The sequence below is a fragment of the Macaca nemestrina genome, chromosome 7, assembly GCF_043159975.1.
Source record: "Macaca nemestrina isolate mMacNem1 chromosome 7, mMacNem.hap1, whole genome shotgun sequence".
Classification (NCBI taxonomy): domain Eukaryota; kingdom Metazoa; phylum Chordata; class Mammalia; order Primates; family Cercopithecidae; genus Macaca; species Macaca nemestrina.
In genome coordinates, this window is record NC_092131.1 from 55,623,884 (window position 1) to 55,648,175 (window position 24,292).

At 37.2% G+C, this 24,292-nt stretch overlaps 1 protein-coding gene across 4 annotated transcripts in view; it reads left to right on the plus strand.

Moving 5' to 3' along the window:
- The window catches only part of LOC105481818 (thioredoxin domain containing 16), a 129,106-nt gene that overhangs the window by 84,974 nt on the left and 19,840 nt on the right, over positions 1-24,292 (plus strand). For all 4 annotated transcript variants that reach the window (XR_011625880.1, XR_011625879.1, XM_011741568.3 and 1 more), the window contains exons 18-20: positions 627-765; positions 12,689-12,849; positions 14,031-14,221. Coding sequence is in view for 2 of the 4 variants with exons in the window: in XM_011741568.3 (XP_011739870.2) it covers positions 627-765; positions 12,689-12,849; positions 14,031-14,221 (491 nt within the window). In the remaining 2 variants the exon portion in view is untranslated. The remainder of the gene's footprint in view (positions 1-626; positions 766-12,688; positions 12,850-14,030; positions 14,222-24,292) is intronic.

The following is a 24,292-nucleotide window of genomic DNA, read 5'->3' on the forward strand; positions in this document are numbered from 1 at the left end:
ATAATTTTCTTTTAGGTTTAGTTAGTGAAAGGGATTGTGGGAGGGTGGATTTGGGCTCTTGTTTCAGTGGAGAGAGTACAGACTATGTCAGGAACAGACTGTGTGTCAGGGACACCTCATTTGAAGTCTGTGTCTGCCGTTTATCACTCTCTAAGTCCTAGTTCCTCATCTGCAAAGTGAGATCATAATGACCATTTTAGTTCTGAAAGTTAAATAAAAACATAATTGAAATACCTAGTATAGTGCCTGGCAGATAGTAGGTTTCTCATAAATGCCCATTTTCTTACTCAGCAGTGTGGTGAGCAAGTCCAGAAAGGTCGAGAACCATTCACTGTGTTCCAAATCTGATTTATTTTCTTGATGAGTAAGTTGTATAGAAAAAAATCTGGCTGGATTACTGCCTTGTTGCTTTTTAAAAATCTAGTTTGTTATAGATTATTACCTGTTGCTTTCTTTTAATGTAGGTTGTCATAGAAGATAAGTTTGTTTGGAAATTGAGTTCATTTTTTTCCTTAGCAGTAGGACTTCCCATTTGCTGCCTTGCACTGTGATCTCCTAGCCTAGATTTTCATGTTTTTGACATGCTAGATTTTGATCATGAATTTTAATACTACCTTTCTCCATAGGTCAAACAAATATGCTGCAAGTCTTCCAGCCCTTCTGCTTGCCAGACACACAGAAGGCAAAATAGAGAGCATCCCACTAGCTAACACCCGTGCAGAAGACATAGTTCAAATAGTAACAGATGCACTACTGGAAATGTTTGTGAGTATGTTTTATAATAAGGATGATACTTGAAATAAAATCTAGATCAAAGATACTATATGTTAATACACATTTTTCCATTTTTTGCTGGTACAGGGCTTGGTGATTTGTGAGCTGAGGATTCACTGGATTGTTCTGTTTTATTGTTCAGTCATTATGCATACAGCATTTTGAGTCCATTGCTAAAAGTCTACGTCTTGCCGTGACTAGTGTGGCCGAAGTTCAGTTCACATGCTTAATCCAGGGTGACACGTGTTATAAAGCATGTGTATTCTGGAAGGTCAGCCTGCCCAGCTTCAAATCGTTGGTTGATTTCTTACTGAGTGTAGGTTAACTTCTCTGTTCTTCAGTTTCCGCATGCGTAAAATGTAGCTCATAGTAGCATCTGCTGCAGACAGTTACTGTGAGGACTGAATGAGACATGATTTGACAGTGCTTTGTGTACAATGTTTAGCCCTTGGTAAGCATTCAACAAATGTTAGTTACTATTCTTATTATTTACATGGGTTTTTTTGTTTTGTTTTTGAGATGGGTCTCACTCTGTTGCTGCGATCTCAGCTCTCGGCAACCTCCACCTCCTGGGTTCAAGTAATTCTCCTGCCTCAGCCTCCTGAGTAGCTGGGATTACAGGTGCTCACTACCACACCTGGCTATTTTTTGTGTGTGTGTTTTTAGTAGACACAAGGTTTCCCCATGTTGGTCAGGCTGGTCTCGAACGCCTGACCTCAAGTGATCTGCCTGCCTCAGCCTCCCAAAGTACTGGGATTACAGGCATAAGCCACCATGCCCAGCCTGGTTTTTAAAAAAAATTTAATTTCTAATTTTTCTGGGTACATAGCAGATGAATATATTTATGGGTTACATGAGCTTTTTTTTTTTTTTAAAGACGGAGTTTCACTTCCATCACCCAGGCTGGAGTGCAATGGCGTGATCTCGGCTCACTGTAACCTCTGCCTTCCGGTGTCAAGTGATTCTCCTGCCTCAGCTTCCCAAGTAGCCAGGACTACAGGCATATGCCACCACACAGGATAATTTTGGAGTTTTTTTGTAGAGACAGGGTTTCACCATGTTGCCCAGGCTGGTCTGGAACTCGTGAGCTCAAGTGATCCTCCTGCCTTGGCCTCCCAAAGTGCTGAGATTACAGACATGAGCCACTACACCTGGCCACATGACGTATTTTGATACAAGCATGCAATGCATTGTAGTCGCATCAGGGTAAATAGGGTATCCATTACCTCAAGTGTTTACCCTTTGTGTTTCAAACAATCCAATTTACTCATTTAGTTATTTTTAAATGAACAATTAAATTTTTTTTTACTATATCACCCTGTTGTACTGGCAAATACTAGGTCTTCTTTATTCTTTCAAATTAGTTTTTGTACCCAGTAACCATCACCACTTCCACCCTACCCACCATTTCCAGTTAAAAAGGCTTTTATCCAAAAGATATCTTTTATCACCCTCCTTTTACCCTTCCCCACAAGTCCCCAATGTCCATTGTATCATTCTTATGCCTTTGCGTCCTCATAGCTTAGCTTACACTTATAAACATAAGATGTTTGGTTTTCAATTCTTGAGTTGCTTTGCATAGAATAATGGTCTCCAGTTCTATCCAGGTTGGTTCGAATGCCATTATTTCATTCCTTTTTATGGCTAAGTAGTAGTCCACAGTGTGTGTGTATGTATACATATATATATATACACACACACACATTTTCTTATCCACTTGTTGATTCATGGGCATTTGGACTGTTCTTTATTTTTGCAATTGCAAATTGTGCTGCTATAAACGTGTGTGTGCCAGTAGTGGGATTGCTCGATCAAATGGTAGATACACTTTTAGTTCTTTAAGGAATCTCCAGCTGTTTTCCATAGTGGTTGTACTAGTTTACATTCCCACCAGCAGTGTAAAAGTGTTCCCTTTCACCACATCCACGCCAACATCTATTATTTTTTTAAATTATGGCCATTCTTGCAGGAGTAAGGTGGAATTGCATTGTGGTTTTGATTTGCATTTCCCTGATAATTGGTATTAGTTCTTTAAATGTTTGGTAGAATTCAGCAGTGAAGCCACTGGGTCCTGAGCTTTTGCTTTTTGTTTTGTTTTGTTTTGTTGTTTTGTTTTGCTGGAAGCCTTTGTATTATAGCTCCAATCTCTTTGTTTGTTATTAGTCCATTTAGATTTTGAATTTCTTCATGGTTCAATCTTGGTTGGTTGTATGTGTCTAAGAATTTGTCCATTTCTTCTAAATTTTCCAATTTATTGGCATAGAGTTGCTCATAGTAGCTACTAATGACCTTTTGAATTTCTGCTGTATCAATTGTAATGTCTCCTTTCTCATCTTTGATTTTATTTGGGTCTTCTCTCTTTTTTCCTAGCTAGTCTGACTAAGGGTTTGTCAGTTTTGTTTAACTTTTCAGAAAACCAACTTGTTTCCTAGTTGTTTTGTATTGTTCTCTTCATTTCAATTTCATTTATATCTGCCCTGATCTTTATTATTTCTTTTCTTCTGCTAATTTTGGGTTTGGTTTGCTCTTGATTTTCTAGTTCTTTAAGTGTATCATTGGATTGTTTCTTTGAAGTTTTTCTACTTTTTGATGTAGATGCTTATTGCTATAAACTTTCCTTTTAGTACTGCTTTCAGTGTATCCCATGGGTTTGGGTATGGTTTTTTCCAAGAAATTTTAAAATTTCTTTTTTAATTTCTTCATTGACCCCACTGGTCATTCAGGAGCATATTGTTTAATTTCCACGTGTTTGTATAGTTTCCAGAATTCCTCTTGTTATTGATTTCTAGTTTTATTCCATTGTGGCCAGAAAAGATGCTTGATATTATTTCAGGTTTTTTTTTTTTTTTTTTTTTTTTTAATGATTTAAGACTTGTTTTGTGACTTAACCTAAAGTCTATCCTTGACAATGATTCATGTGCTCGGGAGAAGAATGTGTATCTGTAGCCATTGAATGAGATGTTCTATAAATTAGGCCCATTTTGTCTGTAGTGCAGATTAAGTCTGATGTTTCTTTGCTGATTTCCTGTCAGGAAGATTTGTCCATTGCTGAAAGTGGGTTGTTGAAATCTTCAGCTGTTACTGTGTTGGAGTTTATCTCTATTTTTGGCCCTACTAATATTTGCTTTATATACCTGGGTACTCCAGTGTTGGGTGCATATATATTTACAATTGTTATATCTTCTTGCTATATCAACCCCTTTATCATTAGTAACCTTATTTGTCTCTTCTTACAGTTTTTGTCTTGAAATCTATTTTGTCTGATATTAGTATAATGACTCCTGCTCTTTTTGGTTTCCATTGGCATGGATTATCTTTTTCCATCCTTTTATTTTCAGTCTTTGTGTATCATTATAGGTAAAGTGTGTTTCTTTTAGGCAGCTGATCATGGGATCTTACTATTTTTTTAAATCTTTTAAGCCATTCTGTGCCTTTTGATTGGAGAGTTTAGTCTGTTTATATTTAATGCTATTATTGATAAATAAGTTCTTACTCCTGCCATTTTGTTATTTGTTCTTTGGTTGTTTTGTAGTCTTCTTTCCTTTCGTCTTTTTAGTGAAGGTGATTTTCTTTGGTGATATGATTTAATTTAAAAAAATTTTTGTGTGTGTATTTATTTTGTTTTTTGATTTGAAGTTACCATGATGCTTGTAAATACTACCTTATAACTTGTTATTTTAAACCGATAACAACACTGTTTGCATAAACAAACAAGCAAAGGAAAACTAATAAAACCTCTACACTCTATCAAGTTAACCTTTAGTTTAACTTCATCTCCTGCTTTGTAACTTTTTATTGTTTCTATTTATATCTTATTGTACCATCTGTGTCTTGAAAAGTCGTTGTGGTTATTATTTTTGATTGGTTCATTGTTTAGTCTTTCTATTTAAGAGTAGTTTACACAGCACCATTAAGCATTATATTCTGTGTTTTACTGCGTACTTACCATTAGCGATGAGTTTTGTGCTTTCAGATGAGTTTTTATTGCTCGTTAATGTCCTATTCCTGATTGAAGCATTCTCTGTAGCATTTCTTGTAGGACAGGTCTGGTGTTGATGAGATTCCTCAGATTTTGTTTGTCTGGGAAAGTTTTTATTTCTCCTTCATGTTTGAAGGATATTTTCATCAGATATACCATTCTAGGGTAAAAATTTTTTTTTCCTTTAGCACTTTAAATATGTCATGTTACTGTCCTGTAAGGTTTCCACTGAAAAGTCTGCTGCTGGGTGTATTGGAGCTACATTGTGTGTTATATTTCTTTTCTCTTGTTTTCAGGATCCTTTTTTTAAATCCTTGACCTTTGGGAGTTTGATTATGCCTTGAGGTAATCTTCTTTGGGTTAAATCTGCATAGTGTTTTATAACCTTCTTGTGCTTGGATATTGATACCTTTCTCTAAGTTTGGGAAATTCTCTGTTGACTATCTTTTGAATACACTCTACCCCTATCTCTTTCTCTATCTCCTCTTTAAGGCCAGTAACTCTTAGATTTGTCCTTTTGAGGCTATTTTCTAGATCCTGTAGGCCTGCTTCATTGTATTTTTTTTCTTTTTTCTTTTGTTTCCTCTGACTGTTTATGAATAGCCTGTCTTCAGTCTCACTAATTCTAGCTTCTGCTTGATCATTTCTGCTCTTAAAGGACTCTGATGTATTCTTCAATATGTTAGTTGCATTTTTGAGCTCCAGAATTTCTGCTGGATTCTTTTTAATTATTTGTTTCTTAAAATTATCTGATAGAATTCTGAATTCCTTCCCTGTGTTATCGTGAATTTCTTTGAGTTTTCTCTAAACAGCTATTTTGATTTCTCTGTCTGAAGGGACACATAGCTCTGTTTCTCTAGGATTGGTCTCTGGTGTCTTATTTGGTTCATTTGGTGAGGTCATCTTTTCCAGGACACTATTCGTACTGTTGGATGTTTTTCTGTGTCTGAGCATTAAAGGGTTATGTGTTTATTGGAGTCTTCCAAGTCTGGGCTTGTTTGTACCTGTCCTTCTTGGGAAGGCTTTCTAGTATGAAAGGACTTCAGTGTTGTGATCTAAACTGTATCTGCATTAGTTGGCATCCCAAGCCCAGCAGTAGTGTGGTTCTTGCAGGTTTATAGAGGTACTGCTTTTTGATGGTCTTAGACAGGATCTGGAAGAATTCCCAGAATTATCAGGCAGAGACTCTTGTTCTCTTCTCTTACTTTCTCCCAAACAAATGGAGTCCCTCTCTCTGTTCTGAGCCACCTGGGGCTGGGGGGTGGAGTGATGCAAGCACCCTTGTGGGTCACCACCACTGGCACTGTGCTGTGTCAGACATGAAGCCAGCACAGTGCTGGGTCTCTCCCAAGACTTGCTGTAACCACTCCCTGGCTACTGCCTATGTTCATTCAAGGTCCTGGGGCTCTAAAATCAGAGGTGGCTAAGCCAGCTGGGCCTGTGTCCTTCCCTTTAGGATGGTGAGTTCCTCCAGGACCAGGGTGGGTCCAGAGTTGCTGTCTGGGTACCAGGGACTAAAATAAAAAACTTTAGAAATCTACCTGGTGTTCATTGTACTGTGGCTGAACTAGCACTAGAACCATGAGATGTAGTCCTTCCCACTCATCCATCCCATTTTGAAAGATAGAGGAGCCTCACCCCATGGCCACTGCTACCACAGGCCCACAGGGAGTACTGGCAGGCTACTGCTGATGTTCCCTTAAGGCCCAAGGGCTCTTCCATCAGCTTGTGGTGAATGCTGTCTGGCCTGGGACTCATGCTTCAGGGTAGTGGGCTTGCCTCTGGCCCAGGGAAAGTCCAGGAATGCCATACAAGAGCCAAGGCCTAGAATTGTAGCCCCCCAAAACCCACTTGGTGTTCTACCCTTCTGTGGCAGAGCTGGTACCTATGGTGTAAGATCAAGACAAAGGCCCCTTTACTTTTGCCTCTACTTTTCTCAAGCAGAAGGAGTCTCACCCCATCGCCACCACAGCTAAGAATGTGCTGAGTCTGCACAGTCTCAGAAGTCAGCAAGTCTCAGAGTCTTACTCAAGTCCTACAGTGTACTACCTGGACCCAAGGGCTCTTCACTTGTCAGGTGATAAATGCTGCCAGGACTAGGTCTTTCCCATAGAGGCATCAGTTTCCCTTCTGGCCCAGGGTATATCTAGAAATGTCATCCGAGAGCTAGGACCTGGAAAAGGGGTTTCACAACTCTGACCAGGGTCCTGTCCTCCTGTGGCTGAGCTGGTATCCAAGATGCAAGACAAAGTCTTCCCCAGTCTTTCCTTTCCTCTCCTTAAGCAGAAGGAAGGGGTCTCTTTTAGAGCTACAAGCTGTGTAGCCTGGGATGAGGGGAGAGGTGGCGTCAGCACCCCCCTAGCTGTCCTGGCTGATATCTCAGTAGGTCATATGTGCTTATAGTCCTATTGGCTCTGAGCCCATTTCAGCCCTAGGACTCACCTAGGAGTTGCAGCCTTTGTTGCCTAGACTGCATTTCAAGTTTATTTGGGCCCTAGCACACTCCAGCCTGAGGTGACAAGTCTTGCTGTAATTCAAGTTCTGACTTCTAGGATGGGCAATTCTGTTCTGGCTAGAGTTGGTTTAAATACACCCACTGTGGGTGAGCATCCACTGAATTCAGTCTGGTTTTGCCTTCTGTTATAACAGGGCAGCACTGAGTTCAATGCAGAGTCTCATAATTGCTGCACTCTCCCTCTCCCAAACACACAGATTCTCTCTTCATGGAGTGTGGCCACTGCCAGGGGATGGGGGAAGGGTATCATTGATGATTCAAGACTGTTTTTTCTACCTCTTCAGTGCCTCTTTGAGCAATATAAAGTTAAAACCAGGTACTGTGAGTACTCACCTGATTTTTGGTTCTTATGAAGGTGCTTTTTTGTGTAGATAGTTGTTAAATTGCTGTCATTGCAGGGGAAGAGGGGATGACTGGTAGAGTAGTCTGCTATCTTGCTTCACCCTCCTATTTGTACAGTTTTAGAACAAAATACTCTCTTATGAAAGGCTTTTTCATATGTTTTACCTGTACAGTCATGTATCACTTAACAGGAATATCTTCTGAGAATTGCATCGATAGGCGATTTTGTCATACGAACTTTATAGAGTGTACTTATATGGTATAGCCTACTACGTACCTATGCTGTAAGGTATAGCATATTGCTCCTAGGCTACAAACCTGTACAGCATGTTACTGGACTGAATACTATAGGCAGTTGTAACAATGGTAAATATTTGTGTATCTAAACATAGAAAAGGTACAGTAAAAACATGGTATAATCTTATGGGACCACTATCTTACATGTACTCCATTGTTGACTGAAACATCATGTGATACATGACTGTATAATAATGGATTCAAGGGCACTACAAATGTAACCTGTATTACCTGATTTTAGTTGTTTGCTTTCGTATTTAGACATAGCTAGAACTTATATTTTCTACATTTCCAAAGTGACTCAAGGGGCACTTTTATCAGCTATAGATGCTAAATGAATATCCTGTTATGTTTTTTGTCTTGATGATCTAAAGGACATTGCATTTTGGGCTCAACTAAATGACTGCAGTCTTTATTAAGTCTTTTTGTGGTCTTGGTTTCGTCCTTTCTCTCCTCCTGTTAAAATTATAGGTTACAAGTAATCAAATCATTGAGTTGATATGTTCATGATGTATCTTTCTTAAATCACTTATTAAAGTAACATGTCATTAGTGACATGTTATTAATTCCTTTAGAATATACATAGTGTAGTATTTTTGGAATTACTGTAAGCCTTTATTTGGCTTTTTCAGGTAATACAGAAAAGTATAAAGAAGAAAATTATAATCAACCATAACTTTTCTACCCAAGTTTATGTTAGGAAATACATTTCCCCAAACCTAAAATTCTGTATGTATCTATGTGCCTTTTTATATTAATGGTATTTCCATCAAGTACTATAGATACACATTTTAACGTCTGCATAATATTGTTTACTAATGTACCAAAATTTATTTGGCTCATTTCCTCTTGTTGGTTATTTAAGCTGTCTTTAGTTTTTGTTTTATTTATAATTTAGGGAACATCCTTTTAGGTAATCTTTGGGTGTATCTATGATTATGGATTTAGGTTAAATTTCTAGAATTTGAATTGGTTGTCCAAAGAGTAGGTCCACTTTTGAGGCTTCTGATAATTTTTGTATTGCCCTACAGAAGATTTGTACCATTTTACTCTTTTTATCTTGGCATCTCTAGTGGATAAAAATTCATCTCTAATTTTTTAAAGGTTATATTCGTTAAACCTTAGAAACGTAGGAGAAACTTAGTATCAAAATCTGTTTACAGTTACAGCAAATGTAATATGCATTGTGACAGTGTTTGTTTCCAATGTTTTTATTTGTGGTGTTCAACTTAATACTGAACAGCTATAATAAAGATTAAACAGGCTTTAGAGAGACTTTAGTGCCCTCATCTGGATGAGGAAAGAGAGTTGATGACCAGAGGGTGAAAATTTTTTTATTATGGTGTGAAGTTTTTATTTTAATGAACCTGATGACAAATTGGGCCAGATAAATAATGCTTAAATCCGAAATACACAATAACTAACTACGTAAGCATTGATATATTTAAGACTATTTCCTGTTAGGAAATAGGTTTAGTATTTTTCTCAGATAAACTGAGTTCCTTTTTTATGCTTTTATTATTGACAAGTTTAGAACACCAGGACCCACACAGTTATAGCCTGTTATATACTCAGAGAGCCAAAGGTCACCTTCCAGGTACCATATTTGATGACCTCTTAATTGTGTTTCCCCTTAGCCTCTCAGTAGCAGTCAAAACTGTTGTCTACACCATTCCTCCTTAAAATTCTCTTTTCTTCTGGCTTTTGTAATTCAGTCCTCTTTGATCCCTCTGACCATCCTCTGTCTCATTTATTCACTAGAATTACATCTTCAACTCTTTTTTTTCTTTTGCTGTGTTTTTTCTTTGGAAAATGTTATCCATACCCATAGCTTCTACCATCACTACCAGCTGATGATTCCTAAATCCAAGTTTTTAATTTTAGAACTCAATTTCCTTCTAAACTCACACATCTCTTGGTCTTTCTCTTTTGACCAGACATAGGAAAGAGTAGGGTCCTTCCACTGGTCCTTCTTTTCACAAATTTATATTCTAGTTAGTCATCTTTTGAAAAACAGGCCTAACTGTTTCACCAATCTGATACAGAAATCTTCTCAGTATTCCCAGGAGCTAGAATACATATCAAGGCATTACTCATCTGGTCTCACAGTCATATTTGCCTCTTGCATGCCTAACTCTGGCATCCTTCATTATCACTATTCCCAAATATTATGTACGCTTTAATAGTTCTCTGCCTATCCTCATGATGTTCCCTATGTCTGGAATCCCTGCTCAAGCACACACGAGACCTTCTTTATCCAGGGTCCAGTTCAAATATCAATTCCTAAAATCATCCATGAGCTCCCCTACTGTATTAGTCAGGTTTCTCTAGAGGGACAGAACTAATAGGATAGCTATATATAAAAGGGAGTTTATTAAGTTTTAACTCATAAAATCACAAGGTCCCACAACAGGCCATCTGCAAGCTGAGGAGAAAGGAGAGGCAGTCCGAGTCCCAAAACTGAAGAACTTAGAATTCAATGTTCGAGGGCAGGAAGCATACAGCACAGGAGAAGATGTAGGCTGGGAGACTAGGCCAGTCTAGTCTTTTTACTTTTTGTTTTGTGTTTTTTCTATTTGTGCTGGCAGCTGATTAGATGGTGCCCACCCCGATTAGGGTGGGTCTGCCTTTTCAAGCCCACTGACTCAAAAATGTTAATCTTTGACAACACCCTCATAGATATACCCAGGATCAATACTTTGCATCCTTCAATCCAATCAAGTTGACACTCAGTATTAACCACCACACCTACCTTGTGATTTTAGCTTAATTTTGAACCAATATTTTTTTTATTGTCATACATTAAATTTTTTATTATAGCAGTCTGTATACTTACCTCTCCCCTCTTGTAAAGTATGAATTCTTTGAAGGCAAGGAAAGGATCTTATTTCTTTATAGATTCAGCACCCAGCTTAACATCTTGAACTTTGTACTCAATAAATGTTTGAATTGAGCAATGGTAACTGAATAAGGAAAGTTATATGCCAGAATTTGGTACTTCAGGATGAACTAGGACTGTATGTAGAGGTGGTTGACACCATTGAAAACAAGCTCATCTGAATTTGTAGTGCAATCTAAAGAAAGGGGAAACTGGTGAGCAGAATGCCAGGATTCTAGCATCACTCCTTCCCACTGTGTAGCTGTGGTGACTTAAGCAAGTTAGTCTCTGTGTCAGCTTCCCCATATGTCAGCTGGGGGTTATCTGTCTGATACAGGATGATGTATCTAGATCACAGGTGTATCCAGAGGATGAAATAATGAACATGGAACTAAAAATGGATAATGGTAGAAGGCTTTATTTTTCTATGTCATTGCTATTTTTAATCCTAAATGTATTAGCATTGTTGTTGCACTTTCCAATTGTTGTTACTAACAGCTTAGACAAATTGTCTTCTACAAATACATTTAAAAATGGTTATTATCTTTTATTTTTTTTCCTTCAATTCCCTCATTTCACAGATTTAAAAACTGGGGTGCAGAGTGATTTGCTCAAAGTTTTATTACTGTGACAATTCCCTGAATCTAGAACCTGGGATTCTGACTTGTAATCAAGTGACTGTTTAAGTCTACCCCATTACAGAAAGGTGTGAAAGAGAGAATAGAAAGAGAGAGAGGATAGACAGTCGTTACTGCTAATATTAATATAATAGAATTTCGGGCCCTTCCTTGAGTGGGAGGTGAGTGAAGAAAGGAAGTATTTCTAAAATAAAAAGAGTGTAGTGGCCAAAAGAAAGCTTCCTCTTTGTCCTCTGAAGGTTCCATGAAAATAACTTTAAAAAGGCAGATTAATACGAGAAAAGACATAAAGAATTTTATTTTAATGTGCATAGCATAGGCGAATTGCAGGAGAATGATTACCCCCCATCTTGTTTTTTTTCTTGTTATTGTTGTTGTTTTTGTTTTTGAGACAGAGTCTCACCTGTTACCCAGGCTGAAGTGCTGTGGAACAATCTCAGCTCACTGCAACCTCCATCTTCTGGGTTCAAGTGATTCTCCTGCCTCAGCCTCCGGAGTAGCTGGGATTACAGGCATGCCCCACCGTGCCCAGCTAATATTTGTATTTTTAATAGAGATGGGGTTTTGCCATGTTGGCGAGGCTGGTCTCGAACTCCTGACCTCAGGCGATCTGCCTGCCTCGGCCTCCCAAAGTGCTGGGATTACAGGCATGAGCCATCGCTCCCAGCTGCCTATCTTTTAATTAATAATAAAAATGATAAAAGGATTAGATTTCTAATTTCGTATTAAATTCTTTCAGTTATTTTAAACTCAAAAGAAACGAGATTGGTGTTTGGATTTGTTTTAGCATATTTTTGGTTATTTTACGATTTTAACCATAATATTGGAAAAAGTAAAATTTTATCTATTTTTATTTATTAAGTAATGATGTTAAAATATTTTTTCAGCTTACAGTTTTCTTCAAAATTTTTATGTTAGAGGAAAAATATAACAATTGTGATGTGTGTATTGGTTAGTCTGGTCCAAACTTTAGCATAATAAATTATTAGAAGTGTTACATCTTGTAAAACAGGGGACTCCCTTAAATTAATTTATTCTCAAATTCTCTAAATAGTTTTATTTTGAAAATAACTCAGATGAGGTGGGATTGAATGAGAAAGATTGAGATTCATAGTTATTAATATAGTAAAATCTCTACTTAAGTGAAAATGTATTTGAATTACATTTTACAAACTAAAATTGACTGAGCGATTTGAATGTTTTCTATTGTATTCGTTATCATCCCCCATGAATTTTTTGTTGTTGTTATTCCTTTTCTTTGACAGCCAGAAATCACTGTGGAAAATCTTCCCAGTTATTTCAGACTTCAGAAACCATTATTGATTTTGTTCAGTGATGGCAGCATAAATCCTCAGTATAAAAAAGCAATATTGACACTGGTAAAGCAGAAATACTTGGATTCACTTACCCCTTGCTGGTTAAATCTGTAAGTATGTTTTTATTTTTTAATATGTAAGAGGTAAAGAAAGTTTAATAATTATTACATTTTCATTAGGAAACGAAACTCTAACTCTTTGGAGTTAATTTTATGGAATTAAATATGTTATCATGATATTTTAGTAACTAAACTCCCCCAAACAGGGTCCAAAGATTACCTTATTTTAGATTGAATTTTATTCTACAGTAAAGTTTTAAAAGCAATAATTCTTCTGATTTTTAAAAGGAATTGATGCCCATTGAGAAAATTTGGCAAATACAGAATGTAAACATTGTGATTTTTGACCTTTTCCTTCAGTTCCTTTTTCTGTACTTCTATATTTTTAAAGTTTAGACAGATTTCAGTGCATTCATCAGCAATATTTCCTAGTATGTTTTCTAGATGTATGGATTGTGTTACATTTAATGTCTGAACAAAATTCACAAATAATATACTGTTTCTTGTTCAGATTCATCAGATGAAAGACATATTTTATTCTTTAGACTCATTTGAAAAATAACAGAAATGGGGCAGTGTACATTTTTGCTGTGAAGAGTTTCACAGTGCATTCTACTGCTTGAGGCAACATTTTCCCATTCCCAGGCAATTAGCATTATGGGTATCTCAGAGTAAAATATTATGTTATAAAATGTGGAATGTGTTACATTAGGAAAACTAAGTATCTTTAACTTAGAGTTTCCTTGTATGAACATAATTATTTCTACTTCTTTAATTTGAAATTAATGTCTTCTTTTTTTCCTGAGAAAAGGCACAATTTTATGGAAAAGAAGTATTTATAAAAATAAGTATCTTGTTATCTTCTAGTTATGTAATAATTTGATTTTTGAGCTGATATATGATCGGATACTTGGCCAAATGTTGGAAGGAAACTATTGGTTGTGTCAAGCCTAAATTGACAAGCCTTTAGGCTATGCCTGCTTTTCATTAAAATTGTCATTGGCTGCCGCTTTTCTCCTAAGTCAAACAAAGTGCCCCATGTTAAAAAGAAACTTTTAAAGAATCCAGTTACTAATAACATAGTCATAGATCTCTTGGTTTTTAGTACATCTTTTCATAAAGTGAACTTACTGGCATGATACTACTTAAAAGTTTAATGTTCTACAAATTACTATTTTCATTATTTTGTTGTAGAAAGAAACATTAATATGTTCAATTGTTCCTTTTTGCAGAAAGAATACTCCAGTGGGGAGACGAATCTTGCGGGCATATTTTGATCCTCTGCCTCCCCTCCCTGTTCTTGTTTTGGTGAATCTGCATTCAGGTGGCCAAGTATTTGCATTTCCTTCAGACCAGGCTATAATTGAAGAAAACCTTGTATTGTGGCTGAAGAAATTAGAAGCAGGACTAGAAAATCATATCAGTAAGTTTTCTGTTTTGTTTAATACATGTAGTTCTGTATTTTGTTCCATAAATGTTAAACTCTAAATATAGCAAAAGAATGGTAGGATGAGTTACTAAAATGCTGGTAGCATCATCCATGTGGACAGTCTCTGGGAGGCCAAAGGTTCTAGACTTCAGTCAGTGATCGGCTCCCCTATGAAGGCCTATTTCTTGGATTTTAATTCATTGAGTCCATGTTGTTTGTATAGATCACCTGTGTATTCAAACATGATTTTCGTAATTTATGCCATTAAAAAAATTGTTACAGTGGGAGCTTTGGCCTACCAAAGCATAAGTCTTTCATCTATTTTTATAAAATTTAAAATTGTAAATTTCAGAGGACATTTCTTGTGTAGCTTTTTCCATGTGCATACCAGCTTGTTTTCTTTTTATAACTGTAAGCAAATATGTGGTTTTATAGAAAATGAGAATATTTTACAAATAGTACATTATTGTTATATAAAATTCTGGTTCTAAGTACAGGCATACCTCAGAGATATTGTGGGTTCAGTTTGAGACCACCACAATAAAGCAAATATTGAAATAAAGCAAATCATACAAGTTTTTTGGTTTCTAAGTATATTATAAAAGTTATGTTTACACTATAGTCTATTAAATGTGTAATAGCATTATGTCCAAAAAAATGTTTTTACCTTAATTTTAAAATATTGCTAGAAAATGCCAACAGTTATCTGAGCTTTCAGGGAATTGTAACCTTTTGGCTGTTGGAGGGTCTTGTCTGTGTGTTGATGGCTGCTAACTGACAGGTGGTACTTGCTGAAGTGCTGAAGTTTGGGCTGTGGCAATTTCTTACAATAAGACAACAATGAAGTTTGCAGCATTGATTGAGCTTTCTTTTCACAAAAGATCTCTCTGTAGTATATGATGCTGTTTGATAGCATTTTATTCACAGTAGAACTTCTTTCAAAATTGGAGTCAATCCTTTGAAACCCTGCTGTTGCTTTATCAACTAAGTTTATGGAATATTCTAAATCCATTGCTGTCATTTCAACAATGTTCATAGCATTTTCAGTAGTTTCCAACTCAAGAAACCACTTCCCTTGCATATTAATGAGAAGCATCCATTCAAGATTCATCGTAATATTGCAGCAATTTAGTTTCACCTTCAGGCACCACTTCTAATTCTAGTTCTCTTGCTGTTTATACCCCATCTGCAGCTACTTTCTCCACTGAAATCTCGAGCCCCACAAAGTGTACAAGGCTTCCTTTTCCTCTGCATTCTTGTCAGCATTTGTTATTTCCTTTGTTTGAGATAAAAGTCATTTTAACTGGGGTGAGGTGATATCTCATTGTAGGTTTGATTTGCTTTTCTCTGATGATCAGAGAAATACTTGTTTTCATAGACCTATTTTCCATTTGAATGTCTTCTTTTCAGAAGTGTCTATTCAGATCTTTTGCCAATTTTTAAATCAGATTATTAGTGTCCCCCCCCCCCGCCAGAGTAGTTTGAGCTCCTTATATTCTCTGGCTATTAATCCCTTGTCAGACAGGTAGTTTGCTAATACTTTCTTCCATTCTGTGGGTTATCTCTTCACATTGCTGATTGTTTATTGTTTCCTTTGCTGTGAACAAAGCTTTTTTTTAACTTGATGTGATCCCATTTGTCCATTTTTGCTTTGGTTGCTTGTGCTTGTAGGGTATTAAGAAATCTTTGCTGGCTAACACGGTGAAATCCCATCTCTATTAAAAATACAAAAAAATTAGCCAGGTGTGGTGGCAGGCACCTGTAGTCCCAGCTACTCTGGAGGCTGAGGCAGGAGAAAGGCGTGAACCTGGGAGGCGGAGCTTGCAGTGAGCGGAGATCATGCCACTGCACTCCAGCCTGGGTAACAGAGGGAGACTCCATCTCAAAAAAAAAAAAATCTTTGCCCAGTCCAGTATCCTGGAGAGTTTCTGTAATGTTTTTGTCTAATAATTTATTTTAGTAATTTAAGTTCTTACATTTAAGTCTTTAATATCTTTTGAGTTAAGAGTGAGATAAGGGTCCAGTTTGTTTGTTTTGTATCTTGCAACTTTACTAAATTTGTTGATTAGTTCTAACAGGTCTTTTTGTGGAGTCTTTAGGTGTTTTCTATACATAAGATCATGCTATCTGCAAACAGAAACAATTTAACTTCCTTTCTGATTTGGACAGAGCCAGAATTATGAACCACAAGAAAATAGATCTTGGCCCAGAATCTATGATCCTGGCTTGTAACATACCATAATATCTACTTTTCTGAAAACATAGAAAAATTTATATTTGTAGTCTGGATGTGTATATATTAATTTATATTCGAATCTTAACCATTTATACATAGTTGTGGCAACAATAGGCCGGTAGCTATAGTTTAAATAAGTAAACATGTAGTAACCTAGATTATTATAGTATATTGAACAAATAGTATGAAATTTGATGTAACAAAAAGTCTCCTAGATACTATATAAGGATTTTATTAGACACTAGATGATCTATCCTAAAATGATATTTTGACACTGTTCCATGACAGAGTCCTGAAATAAGGTTTGTATGTGTGTGTATATATGTAAATATGTATGTATGTGTCTTTGTATGTATATACATATACATTCTGGTATACAAATTCTCAGTATTATGTCAACCATCAGGTATAGTATGAATCTACCATTATAGTTTATATATTTGTATGTATTTCATCAGATATTTATTTTAGGGTCAATCATTACACCAAACCCATCCTTCCTAAGTGATCTGCTTCATTTCTGTCAAGTTAAACAGTTTTAACAAACATATTATGCTTAAATAAAATATGGATTATATTAAAATCATATTATTGAAATATAATTCATATACCATAAAATTCACCCTTTTAGAGTGTATGATTCAGTACTTTTTCATGCATTCCCAAGACCATGCAACTACTACCATTATTGAATTCCAGAACATTTTCATCACCCCAAAAAGAAACCCCATACCCATTAGCAGTCACTCTCAATTTTCTCCTCTGTGCACCCTTTGGCACCCACTCATCTATTTTATGGGTCTATGGATTTGCCTAATCTAGACATTTCATATAAATGGTATCATATAATATGTGGCTTCTTATGGTCTGGCTTCTTTCACTTATAAGGTTTTCAAGGATCAACCACGTTATAGCATGAACCAGTAGTTCATTCCTTTTTATGGATGAATATTCCACTACATGGATATGTTTCATTTTGTTTATTCCTTAGTTAATGGACAATTGGGTTGCCTTTACTTATGGCGATTATGAATAATGCTGCTGTGAGCATACATGTATATGGTTTTGTGCCTGTCTTTATGCTAGTACTGCACTGTCTTGATTATTGTAGCTTTGTAGTAGGTTTTAAAATTGGGAAATTTGATTACTCCAACTTTGTTTTTCATTTTCTTTTATTTGTGTTTTGTTATTTTTTTTTTTGAGGCAGGGTCTCACTCTGTCCCCAAGACTGGAGTGCAGGGGTGCAATCATTACTCACTACAGCCCTGAACTCCTGGGCTCAAGGGATTCTCCTACCTCGGCCTTCCAAGTAGCTAGCACTACATGCATGCACCACCAAGCCTGGCTTTGTTTTTTTTGTTTTTGTCTTTGTTTCTGTTTTTGTAGAGATAGGGTCTCACTGTGTTGTCCAGGCTGGTCTGGAACTGCTGGCCTCAAGCAACTCTCCCTCCTCAGCCCCGCAAAGTGTTGGGATTACAGGCATGAGCCACTGCACCTGGCCCTGTTCTTCATTTTCAAGACGATTTTGGCTATTCTGGGTTCCTTTAGATGGTATTTTTGTCTTAATTTTCTGAGGTAATTTATTGGTTTTAATATTTTCCTAGGAAATGGGACAGAATTAATTAAATTCAATTCAATATTTTGTTTAAGTGGATCTGGAAGGAGACCTTTCTGTAGTTATCACTTATCTTTGACTGCTTCATTCTCACCACATGGTATAGGGATCTTTTCAGCTGTAGCTGTTAAACTCCTCAGAAAGTCTGTGTTCACTTCACTGTCTGCATTGCTATTTTATAGAATCAAATGAGTATTGTAATTTTGCAGGTGCAGTGACAGAGTTACCATGGACTCTAAGTCATGATTATGTGTAGCTAGTGCTAGAATGCTTCTCAAACAGAATTACTTAAACAAAACAAAACAAAAAAAAACGGACATGTTCAAAACATAGAAACCTGAGCTCCTGACCTAGCTTCCTTGATTACTATGTGGCTCTAGGCAAGTCATTCTTGGTTTCCTCCTGTACAACTATAGAATGAGTTTAATAGTTTCCACTCTGAATACATCACATAGTTATTTAAAAGATGTATGCGGAGGCACTTTGTAAAGTGTAAACTCTAATGTATTATCATCACCTATGTAAAGATCTTTTCCTGCAAGGAACATACCTGAGGGCTTTGATTCCTCAGCTCAAACCATTACCCAGAGGAAAGAATCAGTGTAATAATTCTGAGTTTTCTGAGAGACTGGCACGTCTTTGATTGCAATTTTGTTAATGTCTTTGCCAGCTCATTCTTTGTGGGTTTCCGTCATTTCTGTGCATCACTGCTCCTATTCTTAAATTAATCCTGTAGCCTCTGCAGCAGGAAGAAGAAAACTAAACAGTCTCTGTGTATTGGATTCTGCCTTCTGTGTTAGCAGGGTCTGCTGTCAGCATCTCTTGTAGATAGATCTTTGCCATCAGTGGTGTTCTGAGATGGGGTTGGGGTGGGGTGGGTTGTAGGGACATTCTGGAAATAGTCTAAATCAGTAACATGGTGCCACTGGTTTCCACCTCACCTTACTTGTTCCATATCTTAATTTCTGTGAAACTGTGGCCACTGGCAATTCTTTTTTTTTTTTTATTTTTGTTTTTTAATTTTTATTTTTTTCTTTTTTATTCAAGTTCTAGGGTACATGTGCACAATGTGCAGGTTTGTTACATATGTATACTTGTGCCATGTTGGTGTGCTGCACCCATCAACTCGTCAGCACCCATCAACTCGCCATTTACATCAGGTATAACTCCCAATTCCATCCCTCCCGCCTCCCCCCTTCCCATAATAGGCCCCAGTGTGTGATGTTCCCCTTCCAGAGTCCAAGTAATCTGATTGTTCAATTCCCACCTATGAGTGAGAACATGCGGTGTTTGGTTTTCTGTTCTTGTGATAGTTTGCTGAGAATGATGGTTTCCAGCTGCATCCATGTCCCTACAAAGGACACGAACTCATCCTTTTTTATGGCTTCATAGTATTCCATGGTGTATATGTGCCACATTTTCTTAATCCAGTCTGTCACTGATGGACATTTGGGTTGATTCCAAGTCTTTGCTATTGTGAATAGTGCTGCAATAAACATACGTGTGCATGTGTCTTTATAGCAGCATGATTTATAATCCTTTGGGTATATACCCAGTAATGGGATGGCTGGGTCATATGGTACTTCTAGTTCTAGATCCTTGAGGAATCGCCATGCTGTTTTCCACAATGGTTGAACCAGTTTACAATCCCACCAACAGTGTAAAAGTGTTCCTATTTCTCCACATCCTCTCCAGCACCTGTTGTTTCCTGACTTTTAAATGATTGCCATTCTAACAGGTGTGAGATGGTATCTCATTGTGGTTTTGATTTGCATTTCTCTGATGGCCAGTGATGATGAGCATTTTTTCATGTGTCTGTTGGCTGTATGCATGTCTTCTTTTGAGAAATGTCTGTTCATATCCTTTGCCCACTTTTTGATGGGGTTGTTTGTTTTTTTCTCGTAAATTTGAGTTCTTCGTAGGTTCTGGATATTACCCCTTTGTCAGATGAGTAGATTGCAAAAATTTTCTCCCATTCTGTAGGTTGCCTGTTCACTCTGATGGTAGTTTCTTTTGCTGTGCAGAAGCTCTTTAGTTTAACTAGATCCCATTTGTCAATTTTGGCTTTTGTTGCCATTGCTTTTGGGGTTTTAGATATGAAGTCCTTGCCCATACCTATGTCCTGAATAGTATTCCCTAGGTTTTCTTCTAGGGTTTTTATGGTTTTAGGTCTAACATTTAAGTCTCTAATCCATCTTGAATTAATTTTCGTATAAGGAGTAAGGAAAGGATCCAGTTTCAGCTTTCTACTTATGGCTAGCCAATTTTCCCAGCACCATTTATTAAATAGGGAATCCTTTCCCCATTTCTTGTTTTTGTCAGGTTTGTCAAAGATCAGATGGCTGTAGATGTGTGGTATTATTTCTGAGGGCTCTGTTCTGTTCCATTGGTCTATATCTCTGTTTTGGTACCAGTACCATGCTGTTTTGGTTACTGTAGCCTTGTAGTATAGTTTGAAGTCAGGTAGCGTGATGCCTCCAGCTTTGTTCTTTTGACTTAGGATTGTCTTGGCAATGCGAGCTCTTTTTTGATTCCATATGAACTTTAAAGCAGTATCTTCCAATTCTATGAAGAAACTAATTGGTAGCTAGATGAGAATGGCATTGAATCTATAAATTACCTTGGGCAGTATGGCCATTTTCATGATATTGATTCTTCCTATCCATGAGCATGGTATGTTCTTCCATTTGTTTGTGTCCTCTTTGATTTCACTGAGCAGTGGTTTGTAGTTCTCCTTGAAGAGGTCCTTCACATCCCTTGTAAGTTGGATTCCTAGGTATTTTATTCTCTTTGAAGCAGTTGTGAATAGAAGTTCATTCATGATTTGGCTCTCTGTTTGTCTGTTACTGGTGTATAAGAATGCTTGTGATTTTTGCACATTAATTTTGTATCCTGAGACTTTGCTGAAGCTGCTTATAGGCTTAAGGAGATTTTGGGCTGAGATGATGGGGTTTTCTAAATATACAATCATGTCATCTGCAAACAGGGACAATTTGACTTCTTCTTTTCCTAACTGAATACCCTTGATTTCTTTCTCTTGCCTGATTGCCCTAGCCAGAACTTCCAACACTGTGTTGAATAGGAGTGGTGAGAGAGGGCATCCCTGTCTTGTGCCAGTTTTCAAAGGGAATGCTTCCAGTTTTTGCCCATTCAGTATGATATTGGCTGTGGGTTTGTCATAAATAGCTCTTATTATTTTGAGATACGTTCCATCAATACCGAATTTATTGAGAGTTTTTAGCATGAAGGGCTGTTGAATTTTGTCAAAGGCCTTTTCTGCATCTATTGAGATAATCATGTGGTTTTTGTCTTTGGTTCGGTTTATATGCTGGATTATGTTTATAGATTTCTGAATGTTGAACCAGCCTTGCATCCCAGGGATGAAGCCCACTTGATCATGGTGGATAAGCTTTTTGATGTGCTGCTGGATTCAGTTTGCCAGTATTTTATTGAGGATTTTTGCATCCATGTTCATCAGGGATATTGGTCTAAAATTCTCTTTTTTTGTTGTGTCTCTGCCAGGTTTTGGTATCAGGATGATGTTGGCCTCATAAAATGAGTTAGGGAGAATTCCCTCTTTTTCTATTGATTGGAATAGTTTCAGAAGAAATGGTACCAGCTCCTCCTTGTACCTTCAGTGGAATTCGGCTGTGAATCCGTCTGGTCCTGGACTTTTTTTGATTGGTAGGCTATTAATTATTGCCTCAGTTTCAGAGCCTGCTATTCAGAGTCTATTTAGGGATTCAACTTCTTCCTGGTTTAGTCTTGGGAGGGTGTAAGTGTCCAGGAAATTATCCATTTCTTCTAGGTTTTCTAGTTTAATTGCATAGAGGTGTTTACAGTATTCTCTGATCGTAGTTTGTATTTCTGTGGGGTCGGTGGTGATATCCCTTTTATCATTTTTTATTGCGTCTATTTGATTCTTCTCTCTTTTCTTCTTTATTAATCTTGCTAGCACTCTATCAATTTTGTTGATCTTTTCAGAAAACCAGCTCCTGGATTCATTGATTTTTTGGAGAGTTTTTTGTGTCTCTATCTCCTTCAGTTCTGCTCTGATCTTAGTTATTTCTTGCCTTCTGCTAGCTTTTGCATGTGTTTGCTCTTGCTTCTGTAGTTCTTTTAATTGTGATGTTAGGGTGTCAATTTTAGATCTTTCCTGCTTTCTCTTGTGGGCATTTAGTGCTATAAATTTCACTCTACACACTGCTTTAAATGTGTCCCAGAGATTCTGGTATGTTGTATCTTTGTTCTCATTGGTTTCAAAGAACATCTTTATTTTCGCCTTCATTTCGTTATGTACCCAGTAGTCATTCAGCAGCAGGTTGTTCAGTTTCCATGTAGGTGAGTGGTTTTGATTTATTTTCTTAGTCCTGAGTTCTAGTTTGATTGCACTGTGGTCTGAGAGACAGTTTGTTATAATTTCTGTTCTTTTGCATTTGCTGAGGAGTGCTTTACTTCCAACTATGTGGTCAATTTTGGAATAAGTGTGATGTGGTGCTGAGAAGAATGTATATTCTGTTGATTTGGGGTGGAGAGTTCTGTAGATGTCTATTAGGTCCGCTTGATGCAGAGTTGAGTTCAATTCCTGGATATCCTTGTTAACTTTCTGTCTTGTTGATCTAATGTTGACAATGGGGTGTTGAAGTCTCCCATTATTATTGTATGGGAGTCTAAGTGTCTTTGTAAGTCTCTAAGGACTTGCTTTATGAATCTGGGTGCTCCTGTATTGGGCGCATATATATTTAGGATAGTCAGTTCTTCCTGTTGAATTGATCCCTTTACCATTATGTAATGGCCTTGTTTGTCTCTTTTGATCTTTGATGGTTTAAAGTCTGTTTTATCAGTGACTAGGATTTCAACCCCTGCTTTTTTTTTTTTTGTTTTCCATTTGCTTGGTAGATCTTCCTCCATCCCTTTATTTTGAGCCTATGGGTGTCTCTGCATGTGAGATGGGTCTTCTGAATACAGCAAACTGATGGGTCTTGACTCTTTATCCAATTTGCCAGTCTGTGTCTTTTAATTGGACCATTTAGTCCATTTACATTTAAGGTTAATATTGTTATGTGTGAACTTGATCCTGTCATTGTGATATTAGCTGGTTATTTTGCTCGTTAGTTTATGCAGTTTCTTCCTAGCATCGATGGTCTTTACATTTTGGCATGTTTTATCAATGGCTGGTACCAGTTGTTCCTTTCCATGTTTAGTGCTTCCTTCAGGATCTCTTGTAGGGCAGGTCTGGTGGTGACAAAATCTCTAAGCATTTGCTTGTCTGTAAAGGATTTTATTTCTCCTTCACTGATGAAACTTAGTTTGGCTGGATATGAAATTCTGGGTTGAAAATTCTTTTCTTTAATAATATTGAATATTGGCCCCCACTCTCTTCTGGCTTGTAGAGTTTCTGCCGAGAGATCTGCTGTTAGTCTGATGGGCTTCCCTTTGTGGGTAACCCGACCTTTCTCTCTGGCTGCCCTTAACATTTTTTCCTTCATTTCAACTTTGGCGAATCTGACAATTGTGTGTCTTGCAATTGCTCTTCTTGAGGAGTATCTTTGTGGCATTCTTTATATTTCCTGAATTTGAATGTTGGCCTGCGTTACTAGGTTGGGGAAGTTCTCCTGGATGATATCCTGAAGAGTGTTTTCCAACTTGGTTCCATTTTCCCCCTCACTTTCAGGCACATCAATCAGATGTAGATTTGGTCTTTTCACATAATCCTATACTTATTGGAGGCTTTGTTCATTTCTTTTTCCTTTTTTTCCTCTAGATTTCTCTTCTCGCTTCATTTTATTCATTTGATCTTCAATCATTGATACTCTTTCTTCCAGTTGATCGAGTCGGTTACTGAAGCTTGTGCATTTGTCACGTATTTCTTGTGTCATGGTTTTTATCTCTGTCAGTTCGTTTATGCCCTTCTCTGCATTGATTATTCTAGTTATCCATTCTTCCATTCTTTTTTTCAAGATTTTTAGTTTCTTTGCGCTGGGTACATAGTTCCTCCTTTAGCTCTGAGAAGTTTGATCAACTAAAGCCTTCTCTCAACTCGTCAAAGTCATTCTCCGTCCAGCTTCGATCCGTTGCTGGTGATGAGCTGTGTTCCTTTGGAGGGGGAGATGTGCTCTGATTTTTTTAATTTCCAGCTTTTCTGGCCTGCTTTTTCCCCATCTTTGTGGTTTTATCTGCGTTTGGTCTTTGATGCTGGTGACGTACTAATGGG